Consider the following 14394-nt stretch of genomic DNA (forward strand, 5'->3'; position numbering starts at 1 on the left):
CTTCCACCCTGTGCCCTGTTCCCCAATAAAAACAAATTCACAAAAAAAAAAAAAAAAAAAAGAAAAATGGAAGGCTACACAATAAAACATTATTATTTTTTGTTTTGTTTTGTTTTGAGAGGGAGTCTCGCTCTGTCGCCCAGGATGGAGTGCAGTGGCGCGATCTCGGCTCATTGCAAGCTCCGCCTCCCAGGTTCATGCCATTCTCCGGCCTCAGCCTCCCGAGTAGCTGGGACTACAGGTGCCTGCCACTACACTCGGCTAATTTTTTTGTGTATTTTTTAGTGGAGACGGGGTTTCACCATTAGCCAGGATGGTCTCGATCTCCTGACCTTGTGATCCACCCGCCTCAGCCTCCCAAAGTGCTGGGATTACAGGTGTGAGCCACCGCGCCCGGCAATAAAACATTCTTATTGACTTTCGAGTGGCAAAATAATAAAGATCATCATGCCTTCCTTCCTCTTTACTGTGTTACCAATTGCATAACGAACATGTATTATTAATTATGCAAGGCAATGCATATAACTGGCTTTAGTTTATAAAAGAACATACCAGCATACAGTCCATTAGGCTTTATTACACTGCAGGGCCATCCAAAGCAAGAGCCTCTAGATCTCAGGGTGGTGAACAAATCTCAAATGGGGTTTCGTGCTCACTTGGATGACATCGCTGCTCATCGATGTGTAGTTAACATCCTGGCAGACCTTTCTGCTGCTGGATGTGTGAGGGGCACAGCACAGGGCTCTGGAAGTCCCTGCTGACTGCTCGAAGCCTTTCTCCATGCCAAAACCTCTGACCAAATGCTTAATGCTATCTGCTCTAGGCTGCTGAGTCTGCCACACGTTTGACATTTATTCCCACATCCATCCCATGAAACAAGCAGGGCTTTCCATTTTACAGATGTGAAAACCACGGTTCAAAGAGACTCAATAACCCACCCCAGGACAAGTGACAGAACTGAGACTTCTGACTCCAAATCCTATGCTCCCCCACCACACCTCTTTGCCTTTCAATTTCACACCAATGGACTGTCTGGGTGACCCTGGCATAGGTTCTTCTAAGAACTGGCTCTTAACAAAAACTTCTGGCCATTATCTGACTGAATGTCACAAACGAGTGCTGTAAGAACTTGCTTAGAGCCTTTTTCCTAAATCTGGACACCAGCTCTTGCCTTGTGAATTTCTTCATCACAAAACACACGTTCCCAGGGGCCCAGGCAAAGTCTCCAAGTACCCAATCCCCTTTCTTCAGCTGTGCCCACACCCTCAGCCTTCCTATCAATCCAGGTGACCCAGGGTTACCCAGAGGCCCAGGCCCCAGTTGTTTACTTGAACATCTGATGTCTCCCAAACACCTGCGTGAAACGCTCTCTGTCCAGGATGTGTCCATAGCGCAGGGTGACGTAGAAGGTCTGTTTCCCGCTGTACCGCTGGATACGCATGAACATCTCCTGAGGCTGGTCCTTGGTTTCTGTCAGGGGAATCACATCTGCCAGGGGACAGTATGTGTCCTGCCGCCAGCCCCAGAAGCTCAGATGGGCCACCCGCAGCATGGTGCCAGACTCATTCAGATACAGGATACCAACCAGTCTCCGAAAGAAATAGCTCATCCAGCAAAGCATGGTCAGGGCAAAGCCCGATATCCCACTCATCAGGCACACGGTGTTGAGAGTCAGGAGGCCCTGGGAATACCAGTAACAGGCTGGTGGCAAAACTACCACTGTCAGGGCAGTCTGTGCCAACTTCAGTCGAGACAGGAACCCAAAGATTCTGATGGCATCAAAACGGTAAAACATCCAGAATTTCTCAGTCTCTTGGTTTGGTGGTTTCTCCTTCGAGGTGGGTGACCTGCTCCCCACCCACCTCTTAGGATCCTCCTGCCCACTGCAGCACCACAGCCCATGGAGAGGCCTTTCCCACGCAGCTTTTCCCCGAAATCTAGGCACAACTCGGAGAAGGGCAGCCTGAAAGGGAGACAGTAGACGATTTCTCTCATGGAATTCAACCACATTAATCACACGGTGAACATCTGCAAAGCACCATACTCGAAGGCTTCTGCCAATCCTGCAAGGTCACCATTATTGCCAGAGGAAGGAAGGGTAAAGCCAGATGTTATCTCATGTGGGCATCACAACAGCTATCTAAGATAGTTATCACTATTTCCACTTTACCACTAGGGAAACTAAGCCCAGAGAGGGTAAGATATTTACCAAAGAACACACAGTCAGTGAGTGCAGCAGAGTCCTCCTTCCATCAGGCAATTCCAAAGAAATACAAGAAAGGAGGTGCGGCCATCAATAATTCAAAACATATCTAGGGAGTCCCAACTCTGGGCTGGACAATGGATCCACAAGGGGGTGTGAACATTTCCCCAAGCAGGAAACTGAATAATCAATGTCTTAGTGGGGAACTCAAGCAACAAATCTGTGAGACAGCTATCCCAACAAACTTTCTAATTCTGTTTACGTTATCTTGGGTGCTGGAGGGAACTGCTGCTTTCCCTTAACCTAGTCAGGGGAAGGGGAAACAACGAGGAGGAGGAGGAGCGGGGCAGGGAGGCCCCTACACGTAGCACAAACATATTATTAGGTGGGTAGTGAAGCAGTAAAAGCTCTGGTTCCAATTCTGGCTCCATCAGTCACTACCTGTGGATTCTTGAGCAAATCACTCCACACCCCTGAGCTTCGGTTTCTTCGGCTTTCAAAATGGGGACTCAGAACACAGTGAACGAGAAGATGGTTTCAAAGCCCTCAACTTAGTACCTGATGCGCTGTGAGAGCTCGGCGAGTTTTAGCTATTACTACTGTGAGCACGTGACGCAAGGAGGGCAGAGAAAGCCCGGGAATGGCGAATGGTAACCCACGCCAGAGCTTCCTCCCACGGATTCTTCAGGTCCGAAACTCAGGCGTCGTGCCTGCCTGCCCCAGCTCTGACCCCGACCGACCCCCAAAGAGCATCACCCCCTCAAGGATCGCCACCAGCCTCCTTACCATGGCTCCACAGCCTGCTGCCGGAAGTAAATCCCACCGGCCCCCGGAACCTCTAAGAGCGCATGCTCGAATGTACAAGGCGGGCGTGATCCGCGTTGCACCCTGGGATTTGCGGTCCAGGAATCGTGGCTGGCGCTAGTCCCAGGCGTTGTGGGAACGGAGTCTCCTCCTCTTCCCGACGTGCCCTGCGGCTCGGGGGCCGAACTCGGAAGTTCCGGGCCGAGTTCCTGATGTCAACGAGTCTTGCGAGGTGCGGTTAGACGCTGGGGACATGGCAGCGCCTGGCCCAGCGCTCTGCCTCTTCGACGTGGATGGGACCCTCACCGCCCCACGGCAGGTAAGTGGCGCCCGGCGGGCTGGTGGCAGCCGACTCAGAGTCCGTGCTGTTCCCAGTTGGAGCTATCGACTACCCAGGGTCGGCGCTAAGGGCTGGCTAAGGACCGCCTGCGTCCTCACGGGGGCTGGACCCTATTCTAGGTGCCCTGGAGGGATGAGAGGGAGGCCCTAACCAGCTCTTCAAGAGCTCTGATGCTTGGAAAGATGAGACGGGGCTGAAGAACTCTTAAGAGAAGGAAACTTATGCTTGGTTGGAAAATGCAATCTAGACTCACCGCTAGTCCTCGGGACCGATGGACCAGGATTTGAACCCGACATCAGCTGTGTGCCCCTTATCAGCTGTTTTCCGGCCTCAATCCTGTAACCAATGGGCTGTGCCGTGAGTCATTATATTAAAAACAGGTTTCCAGGTGAAATCGACCTAGTGGAGTCTCATCTTCACCTCTTCACAGCTGTGTGACCTTGAGCAAATCATTAACCTTTCTGAGCCTCAGCATCTACAGCTTTAAATGGGGATATTACGTGTTCCATATGGTGACTGTGAGGATCAAATGAGATTGTGTAAGTTCTTGAAAGTATGTTGCACACAGCACACTAGGCCTCAGTAAATAGTAACCACCTCCACCACACCCATCTCCAGCCCCTGCAGTGGACTAGGAAGATGGAGGAGCCCTAGGTTATTACAGGCTGCCCGCTGAGAGCCTCTTTGGGCCTTTGGAAACTTGCTTTCCACTTCCAGATTTTGCTGCTACAGGCACAGATAAGTTTCAGTCACTATCAGCCTTGAGATGAGGCTTTCCTGTCCCCTTTTCAGAAATTGGCCACTGACAACCGGCCATTTCAACTTGAGACTGGACCCCAATGGTCTCACTATCCTCAACTAATATCCTCACCCCTCGTAGTCTTCGCTTGGTGGTAACTATGGTGTGCTCCAGAAAGCCACGTCAAATGCGTGTGACCTTAGACGTATCATTTTGCCCTTCTCAGCCACAGTTTTGATCTACCTAGTGATGACACTCAACTCCCAAGTTCTTCAAAGGCTTTTTCTGATTCTGAAATTCAGCTATCACACACTTGGGGTTGTTAAAAGCCCATAGTGGTCTAATACTCCGGTCCCCAATTCATTTTTTGTAAAGGGCCATATAGCATATACTTTTGTCTTTGCAGACCATATGGTCTACAGTAGCCACTGAACTTTAGTACAAAACCAGCCATAAACCCTATGTAAACACAGAGTGGCTGTGTACCGGTAAAATTGTATTTATTTGTTACAGAAACAAACAGCTGCCCAGTGTGGTCTGTGGGCCATAGCGGTCTAGGGTTTACATTGCCAACCCTTTTTCATGATTTCGCTGGACCCTCTCAACCTTCCTTCATCTTTCTTTCCAGGTAGGATAGTTGTTATTACCTTTTTAAACATAAGGAAACACACTCAGTGAAGAACTAACCTCCTCAGTTTCACACAGTCGACCTGGTACAAGCCCCTGAGCCTCAGGACATTGGTTCCTGTCAAGTTTGCCATTTCCTATCTGTGCTAAGGTGGAAGCTGTCCTAGTTACTAGGTATGCCATTCAGGAAAGTGCTTCTGATCTGATTTTCACAGTTCTGACTCTTCTTTTTTTTTTTTTTTTTTGAGACAGAGTCTCACTCTGTCGCCAGGCTAGAGTGTAGTGGTGCAATCTCAGTTCACTGCAACCTCCGCCTCCCAGGTTCAAGCGATTCTCCTGCCTCAGGCACCTGAGTAGCTGGGACTTAAGGCGCCCGCCACCACGCCTGGCTAATTTTTGTATTTTTAGTAGAGACAGGGTTTCACCATGTTGGCCAGGATGGTCTCCATCTCTGGACTTTGTGATCCACCTGCCTCAGCCTCCCAAAGTTCCGGGATTACAGGCATGAGCCACTGCGTTCTGACTCTTAAGGGCCACTCCTGCAGTTCTAGATTTTGTCTAATAGGTTCAAATTCCACTGTGAGAGTAGAAAAGATTGCACTCTATTACAAGCCCTTCTATGCAGTTTTATTTTAATCAGATTCATGTGTTACTCTAAAAAAATTTTTTAAAGAAAAATCATTGAACTCCAAGTGTTTATATACTGACGGTGAATTAAAAGGTTTTTTGTATTTTCTAAATTTCTAGTAACTTTTTAAAAAAGATATTCAGGGCCAGGCGCGGTGGCTCACGCCTGTAATCCCAGCACTTTGGAAGGCCGCGGGCGGATCACGAGGTCAGGAGATCGAGACCATCCTGGCTCATGCTGTGAAACCCCGTCTCTACTAAAAATACAAAAAATTAGCCTGTAGTCCCAGCTACACGGGATGCTGAGGCAGGAGAATGACGTGAACCCGGGGGGCGGAGCTTGCAGTGAGTGGAGATGGCGCCACTGCACTCCAGCCTGGGAGACACAGCGAGACTGTGTCTCAAAAAAAAGACATTCAGCCGGGCGCGGTAGCTAACGCCTATAATCCCAGCACTTTGGGAGGCTGAGGCGGGCGGATCACTTGAGGTCAGGAGTTCGAGACCAGCCTGGCCAACATGGTGAAACCCTGTCTCTAATAAAAATACAAAAAATTAGCTGAGCGTGATGGCGGGCGCCTGTAGTCCTGGTTACCTGGGAGACTGAGACAGGAGAATCGCTTGAACCCAGGAAATGGAGGTTGCAGTGAGCCAAGACCACACCACTGCACTCCAGCCTGGGCGACAGAGCGCAACTTCGTGTCACAAAAAAAAAATAGACATTCAGTGTAAATGTTTAACTAAGATTGCTCAAAGTACTGAGTTTTAAGACTTGTAAAAATACATTGTGATGTATCTTGATGTAGGGCTGGTTTTCATCTTAGTTTATAACTTTTTAAAAATTATCACACAGTTTGGAATTTATCATAAAGTCATACCACTAAGACCACTCTTTCTAGATAGGAGCTTTGTTTTTAGAAGAGACTAAAAAATCTAGTCATCTTACTCTTTTCCAATTTTTTTTGTTTTGAGTAATTGCAATAAATCAGTTCTAAGCTTCTCCTATTTATTTATTTATTTATTTATCAAGACGAAGTCTCGCTCTATCACCCAGGCTGGAGTGCAGGGGCACGATCTCGGCTCACTGCAGCCTCCGCCTGCCAGGTTCAAGTGATTCTCCTCCATCAACCTCCCGAGTACCTGGGACTACAGGCGCGTGCCACCACACCCGGCTAATTTTTGTATTTTTAGTAGAGATGGGGTTTCACCATGTGGGCCAGGCTGGTCTCGAACTCTGACCTCAGGTGATCCACTGGCCTCGGCCTCCCAAAGTGCTGGGATTACAGGCGTGAGCCGCCATGCCTGGCCCTGAGCTTCCTCTTTAATTTCATTATGTTATTTTGTTTTAAAATCAACAACTTAAATCCATAGATGGAGTATAGTGTAGCATTTAAAAGGAATACATCATGCTGAAAAAGCGAAGTTGCTGAGAAAGCGAAGTTGCTGCAAAGGACATAGAATGATTCCATTTATGTTTCAGAAATAAGACCTATTTGTATATGTGCCCATAGATGGGTATATAAATGCGTAAAAAATTAGCTAGCACAGTGCACAACAGCTACTAACATATTACCTGTGTTTAAAATGTGGTAAAAATAACACAAGTTTATTCTGGTAAAGATGCCTCCCTCCCAATTACAACTAAAATATTTGAACTGTGTAGAGAGCTGGTAACTTAATTGGCATGTATGAAAATAAGGCTTATAGGCCTGGCTTATGCGTGTAATGTCAGCACTTTAGGAGACCAAGGCTGGTGGATCTCCTGAACCCAGGAGTTCCAGATTGGCCTCAAAACTTCGTCTCTACAGAATATAAAAAAATTAGCCAGGTGTGCTGGCGCATAACTGTGGTTCCATCTACTCAGGAGGCTGAGGTAGGAGGATCACCGGAGCCCTGGTCGAGGTCGAGGCTGCGGTGAGCTATGGCCATGCCACTGCACTCCAGCTTGGGTGACAAGTGAGACCCTATGTCAAAAACAATTTTTTTCTTTAATTTTTAAATAAGAAAATAAGATTTGTGTACTTGTGTTACCCTTAGAGTTTTAGTCTCCTGATTATTTTTTGGCTTATGAGTGTTGTATTTTCCTTCTTGAAATTTAGAAAATTACCAAAGAAATGGATGACTTCCTGCAAAAATTGAGGCAGAAGATCAAAATCGGAGTGGTAGGCGGTTCGGACTTTGAGAAAGTGCAGGAGCAACTGGGAAATGATGGTAAATGAGAGGTTGCTAATTACATCTAGTAAAAGATTAACTTCTTATGAGGATATTATTGCCAAGTATCATAGGCTGCCCTAAAACCTTATCCCCATATGGCAGACTTTCTGCTTCCTTGTTTGGGAAACATTTTCTTGGCCCTTATTTTTCCTCTGCTTTTAATCCAGTAAATTTCTGGAGTTACTGATGGAGAACTGGGTACTCAGATGTGTGAGTAGATTCACCTAGAAAGGTCAGTGGCTGTGTCTTTGCACATAGTAATCTCTCTGCCTGGAATACTTCTTGCTTGTACCCGTTCACTGCCCTTCTAGCCCCAGTCAGGCTGGTCTTCAAATTGTCCCTCTGACAGCCCCCCTCACCTCCCCATCACTGGAACAGAATCTCCAGCACAGGACCCCAAAAAACCAGAGAGGTTTTTGACCCCTTCCCTGGAGATTCTGACTTGATAGGTCTGTGGAGCCTGGGAATCCTATTTTAGTAAGTACCTCCGAGAGATTCTAGTGTATAACCCTGGTAATGTAGCATTCTGTAATTATTGTAAACTATCCGATTATATGTTTTTGAAGAGCAGGAGTATGAGTTATTCATCTGCATAGCCCCAGGGCCTCCTGGCCTGTAAGAAATTGTAAGTGGATGCCAGGCGTGGTGGCTCACGCCTGTAATCCCAGTACTTGGGGAGGCTGAGGCGGGTGGGTCACCTGAAGTCAGGAGTTTGAGACCAGCCTGGCCAACATGATCAAACCCCGTCTCTACTAAAAATACAAAAAATTAGCTGGGCGTGGTGGTGGGTGCCTGTGCCTAGCTACTCGGGAGGCCAAGGCAGGAGAACTGCTTGAACCCAGGAGGCAGAGGTTGCAGTGAGCCGAGATCGCACCATTGCACTCCAGCCTGGGCAATAAGAGCGAAACTCCGTCTTGGGAAAAAAAATAAAAAAGAAATGTAAGTGGAGAGGTGGATGAATTGATTGTTCTTTTAACCCCTATTGTCCCCAGAGTCCTCACATCTTGAAACCAGCTCCTCTAGAGCAAGATTTCTCAACCTTCACACTATTGATATTTTGGACCAGTTAGTTCTCCATTATGAAGGCCGTCCTGTGCATTGTAGGGTATTTAGCGACATCCCAGGCCTCTACCCACTAGATGCCCACAGCATACACACATGCACACATACGGCTCTGACAACCGGAGGTGTCTCCAGACATTGCCAAATGACCTGTGTGTAAAATCACCCCCATTTGAGAACTACTGTTCTCAGAGATGTAATATCTTACAGTCCAAATCTGTGTAGCCTGTATTTATTGGATCCCCATTACTAGAAGAGTAATCTCCGCAATGCCTTTAAAAACTCTTGCACTTCCACTTCATTTTCCTGGTTGGTCTCCTACTTAGAAATGCTATAAACCACATACTGGGGATCATGAAGCCCTGAAAATCCTGTTACCTCCTCATGGTCACCCTTTCTGCGTCTAGTTGTGTATTTAACCACTTGCTCAGGGAAGTTTTGTGTAGGGTAGCGTAGTGTCTGCACCTTTCAGAGACATGCAGCAATAGAATCAAAACATTCACCAGCTAAAAGACAGGTGAAGGCCCACCTGTATCAGAATCTCCTGGGAAGCTTATTAGAATAGGAGTGTGGGAGCCCCACCCAACACATAGGGGATCTGCATTTTAACAGGTACCTGAAGTTTGAGAATCCCTCCATTAAGGTTGACAGCATGGATAGTTTCCAAACCAGACTGATGATAAGAATCACCAAAGAGTGCTTTGTTTTGTTGTGAGTCAGAGTCTTGTTCTCCGGCCCAGGCTGGAGTGCAGTGGTGCAATCTTGGATCACTGTAACCTCTGCCTCCTGCGTTCAAGTGATTCTTGTGCCTCAGCCTCAGCCTCCCAAGTAGCTGGGACTACAGGCGCCCACCAGCACGACCAGCAAAGTTTTGTATTTTTAGTAGAGATGGGGTTTCACCCTGTTGGCCAGGCTGGTCTTGAACTCCCGACCTCAGGTGGTCTGCCCACCTCGGCCTCCCAAAGTGCTGGGATTACAGGCGTGAATCACTGTGCCTGGCCACCAGAGGTCTTTTAGGGCTTTTTTTTTTTTTTTTTTTGACATTAGATGGAGTCTTGCACTGTCGCCCAGGCTGGAGTTTAGTGGCGCGATCTCAGCTCACTGCAACCTCCGCTTCCCAGGGTCAAGCAATTCTCCTACCTCAGCCTCCCGAGTAGCTGCGATTACAGGCACCTGCCACCATGCCCGGCTAATTTTTTGTATTTTTAGTAGAGATGGGATTTCACTATGTTGGCCAGACTGGTCTGGAACTCCTGACCTCATGATCCACCCGCTTCAGCCTCCCAAAGTGCTGGGATTACAGGCGTGAGCCACACGGCACCCAGCCCAAAGAGCTTTTTAAAAATATATTTAGCCTGTCCCTCGGCAATTCTGATTCAGGAAGCCGGAGAGCGTAGCTCGGAAATCTGCACTTTCACTCACTGCCCTGGTTGCTGCTGGCAAACCATCAGCATCGTGGACCAGCATCTTCCTTTACAGACAGCCAGGCTGAAGTCAGGGACGTAAGATTACCTGTCGCCAAGTCTCTAATCTCCTGCCCAGTCATCGTTTAAATACGTAACCAAAAAGAGCCATTAAAAAAAAAAACAATAAGGAAGGTTTTTCCATACTCTTCTCTTAGTCTGTAAGATGAGATGGTCTGTCACAGTCCTTGCTGGAGTTTAGCGGTTTTATTAGTGGTCATTGTTAATCAAGGAATAGAAACACGGGTTTTGATCCTTTGCATTCTAAGTGTTTTTTTGGTTTTGATTGCAGTGGTTGAAAAATACGATTATGTGTTTCCAGAAAATGGCTTGGTAGCATACAAAGATGGGAAGCTCTTGTGTAAACAGGTAGGTTCTTGAGTATCCGAATTACTGTATACTACTAAAAGTGTTTTCTAAAAGGGCATTTCACATTGAATGCCTCTGGGAAGATGAGGAACAGGGGTAGAAATGAATCTTTACTCTGTGTTCTTTTTGTTTTGAATTTTGAACCATGTGACTATTCCTATTCTAAATAACTAAATTTTTATACTTTTTAAATATAGTATTTCTTTTCTTGTTTTGTTCTGTTTGTTTTTGAGACGGAGTCTTGCTCATCACCCAGACTGGAGCTGGAGTGCAGTGGCACGATCTCAGCTCACTGCAACCTCTGCCTCCCTGGTTCAAGCAATTCTTATGCCTCAGCCTCCCCCGTAGCTGGGATTACAGGCACACGCCACCACACCCAGCTAATATTTGTATATTTTTAGTAGAGACAGGGTTTCACCATGTTGACCAGGCTGATTTCCAACTCCTGACCTCAAGTGATCCTCCCACGTCAGCCTCCCAAAGTGCTGGGATTACAGGCATGAGCCACCACACCGAACCTTTTCTTTCTTTTTTTTTTTTTTAAGAAGATGGGGTCATGCTGTGTTAACCAGGCTGGAGTGCAGTGGTGCAATCCTAGTAGCCTAGACTTCCTGGGCACAGGTGATCCTCTGCCTTAGCCTCCCAAGTAGCAGGAACTACAGGGACATGCCACCATGCCTGGCTTTAAATCTATTAATAACATTTCTGTGATGATAAACCTAGAGCAGGTTGCCTCATTATAAGCGTTGGGTTTTTTTTTTCTTTCTTTTTTTGTGACAGAATCTCACTCTGTTGCCCAGGCTGGAGTGCAGTGACTCAGTCCTGGCTCCCTGTAACTTCTTGGGTTCAAATGATTCTTCAGCCTCAGCTTCCCAAGTAGCTGGGATTAAAGGCATCCACCAGCATGGCTGGCTCATTTTTGTATTTTTAGTAGAGACAGAGTTTCACCATGTTTGCCAGGCTTGTCTCACGCTCATGACTTAAAGTGATCCACCTGCGTCAGCCTCCCAACGTGCTGGGATTACAGGTGTGAGCTGCCACACCTGGCCACTATAAGCATTTTTAAGAGGTACTATGTGGCTCTTAGTAGTAGTAAGATCATTCTGTTCAGACGTAAGAGAATGCTGAAGTGAAACAAATATATTTTCTGTCAATATCTGGCGATATTTTAATTGAATAAAAGTGGCAGCAGTAAGCTCTTTGGGCCTTACAGGAAGCATTTGAACAATAATGAGTACAAAAATCTTGGGTAATGAAGCAGCAAATGCTTTTGACTAAAGCCTTTCTGGCTTGCCTAATGTTTTTGACCAGAGAAATAAGAGAAGAAATTAAACAGGCAGTGAGGCATGTCACCATCACTGCTATATCAGCCTACTGATTTTCAACAATAGTGGCTGAAGACCCTGGGTTTGCTATAAAGCTGTTTTGAAAATGCTCCTGCTGAATCAAATAACTCAAGTATTTTCTTCATCTAGAATATTCAAAGTCATCTGGGTGAGGCCCTAATCCAAGATTTAATCAACTACTGTCTGAGCTACATTGCGAAAGTTAAACTCCCGAAGAAGAGGTGGGTTTGCTTGTAACAAAGCGGCATTGCTGGAACATAACGTAGTGTCATATGGTGGGTTAATGTGGGCATTCTCCAAACAGGATTATAAAATCACCTAAAGAGTTGTAAAAACAAAGTCTGATATCTAGCCTGCCCCTTGACAGGTGTGATTCAGAAAGCCTGAGAGTCGAGCTTGGAAATCCACGTTTTCTCTGACTGCCCTGGTGCTGCTGGTTCACAGCAGGGTTCAGTAGTCACCATGGGCCAGCGAATTTAAATCCGAATCCCAGCACTTAGTAAGGAATAATTGGAAACAGTCCACAAAGCCAACAGTACAAGAGTGATTATGTAAATGATGCCTTGTCCACATGATGGAAATTTATACAGCCATTGAAGCCCATATGCTTTCACAGGCTGTCAGTGAGAGGAAACAGCAGTGAAGCAGCGTGTACAAAAAGCAACAGAAACCCTGGATTGGGAAGTCTCAGACAGGAAGCCTTCAGGCCAGATCCATGTAAAACCCAAATCTGGTTGGCCTGCAGTGTTAAAGAAAATCTGGATTAATTGCCGTCATGTAAAAGTCTGATTTTACTTTTTAAAATTTATTTATGTATTTATTTTTGAGACGGAGTCTCACTCTGTGGCCCAGGCTGGAGTGCAATGGTAGGATCTCGGCTCACTGCAACCTCTGCCTCCCAGGTTCAAGCAATTCTGCCTCAGCCTCTGGAGTAACTGGGATTACGGGCACGTACCACCATGCCCAGCTAATTTTTTTTTTTTTTTTTGCATTTTTAGTAGAGATGGTGTTTCATTGTGTTGGCCAGGCTGGTATTGAACTCCTGACCTCAACTGATCCATCTGCCTCAGCCTCCCAAATTGCTGGTATCACAGGCGTGAGCCACTACACCCAGCCTAATTTTATGTTTTACACATCTGGATTTCTGGCTTCTGTTGGCAAATGTGAGACCTGGCTATTCCAGCTCCCAGTTCCCCCCCGGCGGGTGCCACCTGAGCAACTGCCACCTGACCCACGGACCTTTGTTCCAGTCTTTCACAGACTGCTTCTCTCATTTTCTGACTCTATAGGCTTTTTTTTTGTTTTTTGTTTGTTTGTTTTTGAGAGAGAGCATCTCGCACTGTTGCCCAGGCTGGAGTGCAGAGGCATGATCATAGCTCACTGCAGCGGCATGATCATAGCTCACTGCAGCCTCAACCTCCTTGGCTCAAGTGATCCTCCTACCTCAGCCTCCTGAGTAGCTGGGACTACAGGCACATGCTACCATGCCTGGCTAATTTTTTAATTTTCTGTAGAGACAGGGTCTTGCCACATTGTCCAGGCTGGTCTGCAACTCCTGGCCTCAGGCGATCCTTCCACCTCAGTCTCCCAAAATGTTGGGATTACAGGCATTAGCCACCGCCCCTGGCTTTCATAAATGTTTGGTTTGGGGACCTACCTTCTGCCATGGGTACAGTTGTCTCAATTCCATTTTTAAAATAATAGTAATACTAACAACGATGAACATAAATGCCCACAGTGAAAAGACTGGCAGGAAATAGACCCAAATGTTAACCGTGGCTATTTCTTGATGGTGAGGTTGCAGGTGATTTCTTTGAAATCCTTCTCATTTTTACCCCCAGTTTTCTTTCTCGCTCTGTTGCCCAGGCTGGGGTGCAATGGCGCGATCTTGGCTCACTACAACCTTCGCCTCCCGGGTTCAAGCTATTCTCATGTCTCAGCCTCCCGAGTAGCTGGCATGACAGGCGCCCACCACCAGGCCTGGCTAATTTTTATATTTTTAGTAGAGACAGGTTTTCACCGTGTTGGTCAGGTTGGTCTTGAACTCCTGACCTCAGGTGATCCAGCCACCTCGGCCTCCCAAAGTGCTGGGATTACAGGCGTGAGCCACTGTGCCCGGCCTTCCCAGTTTTCAGTGCTTACTGTGTAACACCTTAATCATCAGGGTCGAAACACGGTTTAAGTGGCAATTCGATTTCAGTGCACGCTGTACTTCAGAGGCTGCTCCACACTATTAGGATTCGTAACCTGAGCGCCTCCTGCTCAGCACCTCCTTCCAGAGTGCAGGAATGTCCCTTAGCCCAAGAGGAGACCTGCATGAGACAGGCTGGACCCGGACTTTGTTACTGTTGCAGCTGGGTAATGGGCATGTGAGGACTCGTCCTATTCTGTTTAGTTTTGTGTGTGTTAGAAATTTTCCTTGGCAAAAAGATAAAATAGACAAATATCCCAGGTCAGTTCCGTTTTTACTCTGGACCGAGTGCTAAGGAAGGATTAAAATTAATAAAAGGCATAATCCTGTCCTCAAAGAGTATATCATTTAGCAAGGGAGAGGCATGTGGAGAGCCATAATTCCAGAATAGTAGAAGAGATTTGGTGAATCT

At 46.8% G+C, this 14394-nt stretch overlaps 2 protein-coding genes across 8 annotated transcripts in view; one reads left to right on the forward strand and one right to left on the reverse strand.

Moving 5' to 3' along the window:
• PMM2 (phosphomannomutase 2) overlaps nt 1-14394 on the forward strand; it is a 45012-nt gene that overhangs the window by 6109 nt on the left and 24509 nt on the right. Inside the window, exons 1-6 of one of the 5 annotated variants that reach the window (XM_045381768.2) lie at nt 3197-3326; nt 3728-3886; nt 4600-4714; nt 7437-7548; nt 10369-10445; nt 11921-12012. In XM_045381768.2, coding sequence (XP_045237703.1) covers nt 7452-7548; nt 10369-10445; nt 11921-12012 — 266 coding nt within the window. In that variant the 5' untranslated portion in view covers nt 3197-3326; nt 3728-3886; nt 4600-4714; nt 7437-7451. Of the gene's footprint in view, nt 1-3196; nt 3327-3727; nt 3887-4599; nt 4888-7436; nt 7549-10368; nt 10446-11920; nt 12013-14394 lie in introns of those variants that run through there. The other 4 variants (XM_015442175.3, XM_015442180.3, XM_015442172.3 and 1 more) reach the window with 4 other exon arrangements.
• On the reverse strand, nt 558-3017 carry TMEM186 (transmembrane protein 186). 3 transcript variants are annotated; one of them, XM_005591217.4, is made up of 2 exons: nt 2990-3017; nt 558-1963 (listed from the first exon to the last, which is right to left on the reverse strand). In XM_005591217.4, exons 1-2 carry the CDS (start codon nt 2990-2992, stop codon nt 1325-1327), a joined length of 642 nt encoding a protein of 213 aa, XP_005591274.1. In that variant the 5' UTR covers nt 2993-3017; the 3' UTR covers nt 558-1324. The 3 variants fall into 3 exon arrangements, with proteins under 3 accessions (XP_005591274.1, XP_073883819.1, XP_073883820.1); XM_074027718.1 differs by having other exon boundaries at nt 2762-3017; XM_074027719.1 differs by having other exon boundaries at nt 2645-3017.

The sequence above is a fragment of the Macaca fascicularis genome, chromosome 20 (assembly GCF_037993035.2).
Source record: "Macaca fascicularis isolate 582-1 chromosome 20, T2T-MFA8v1.1".
Lineage (NCBI taxonomy): Eukaryota > Metazoa > Chordata > Mammalia > Primates > Cercopithecidae > Macaca > Macaca fascicularis.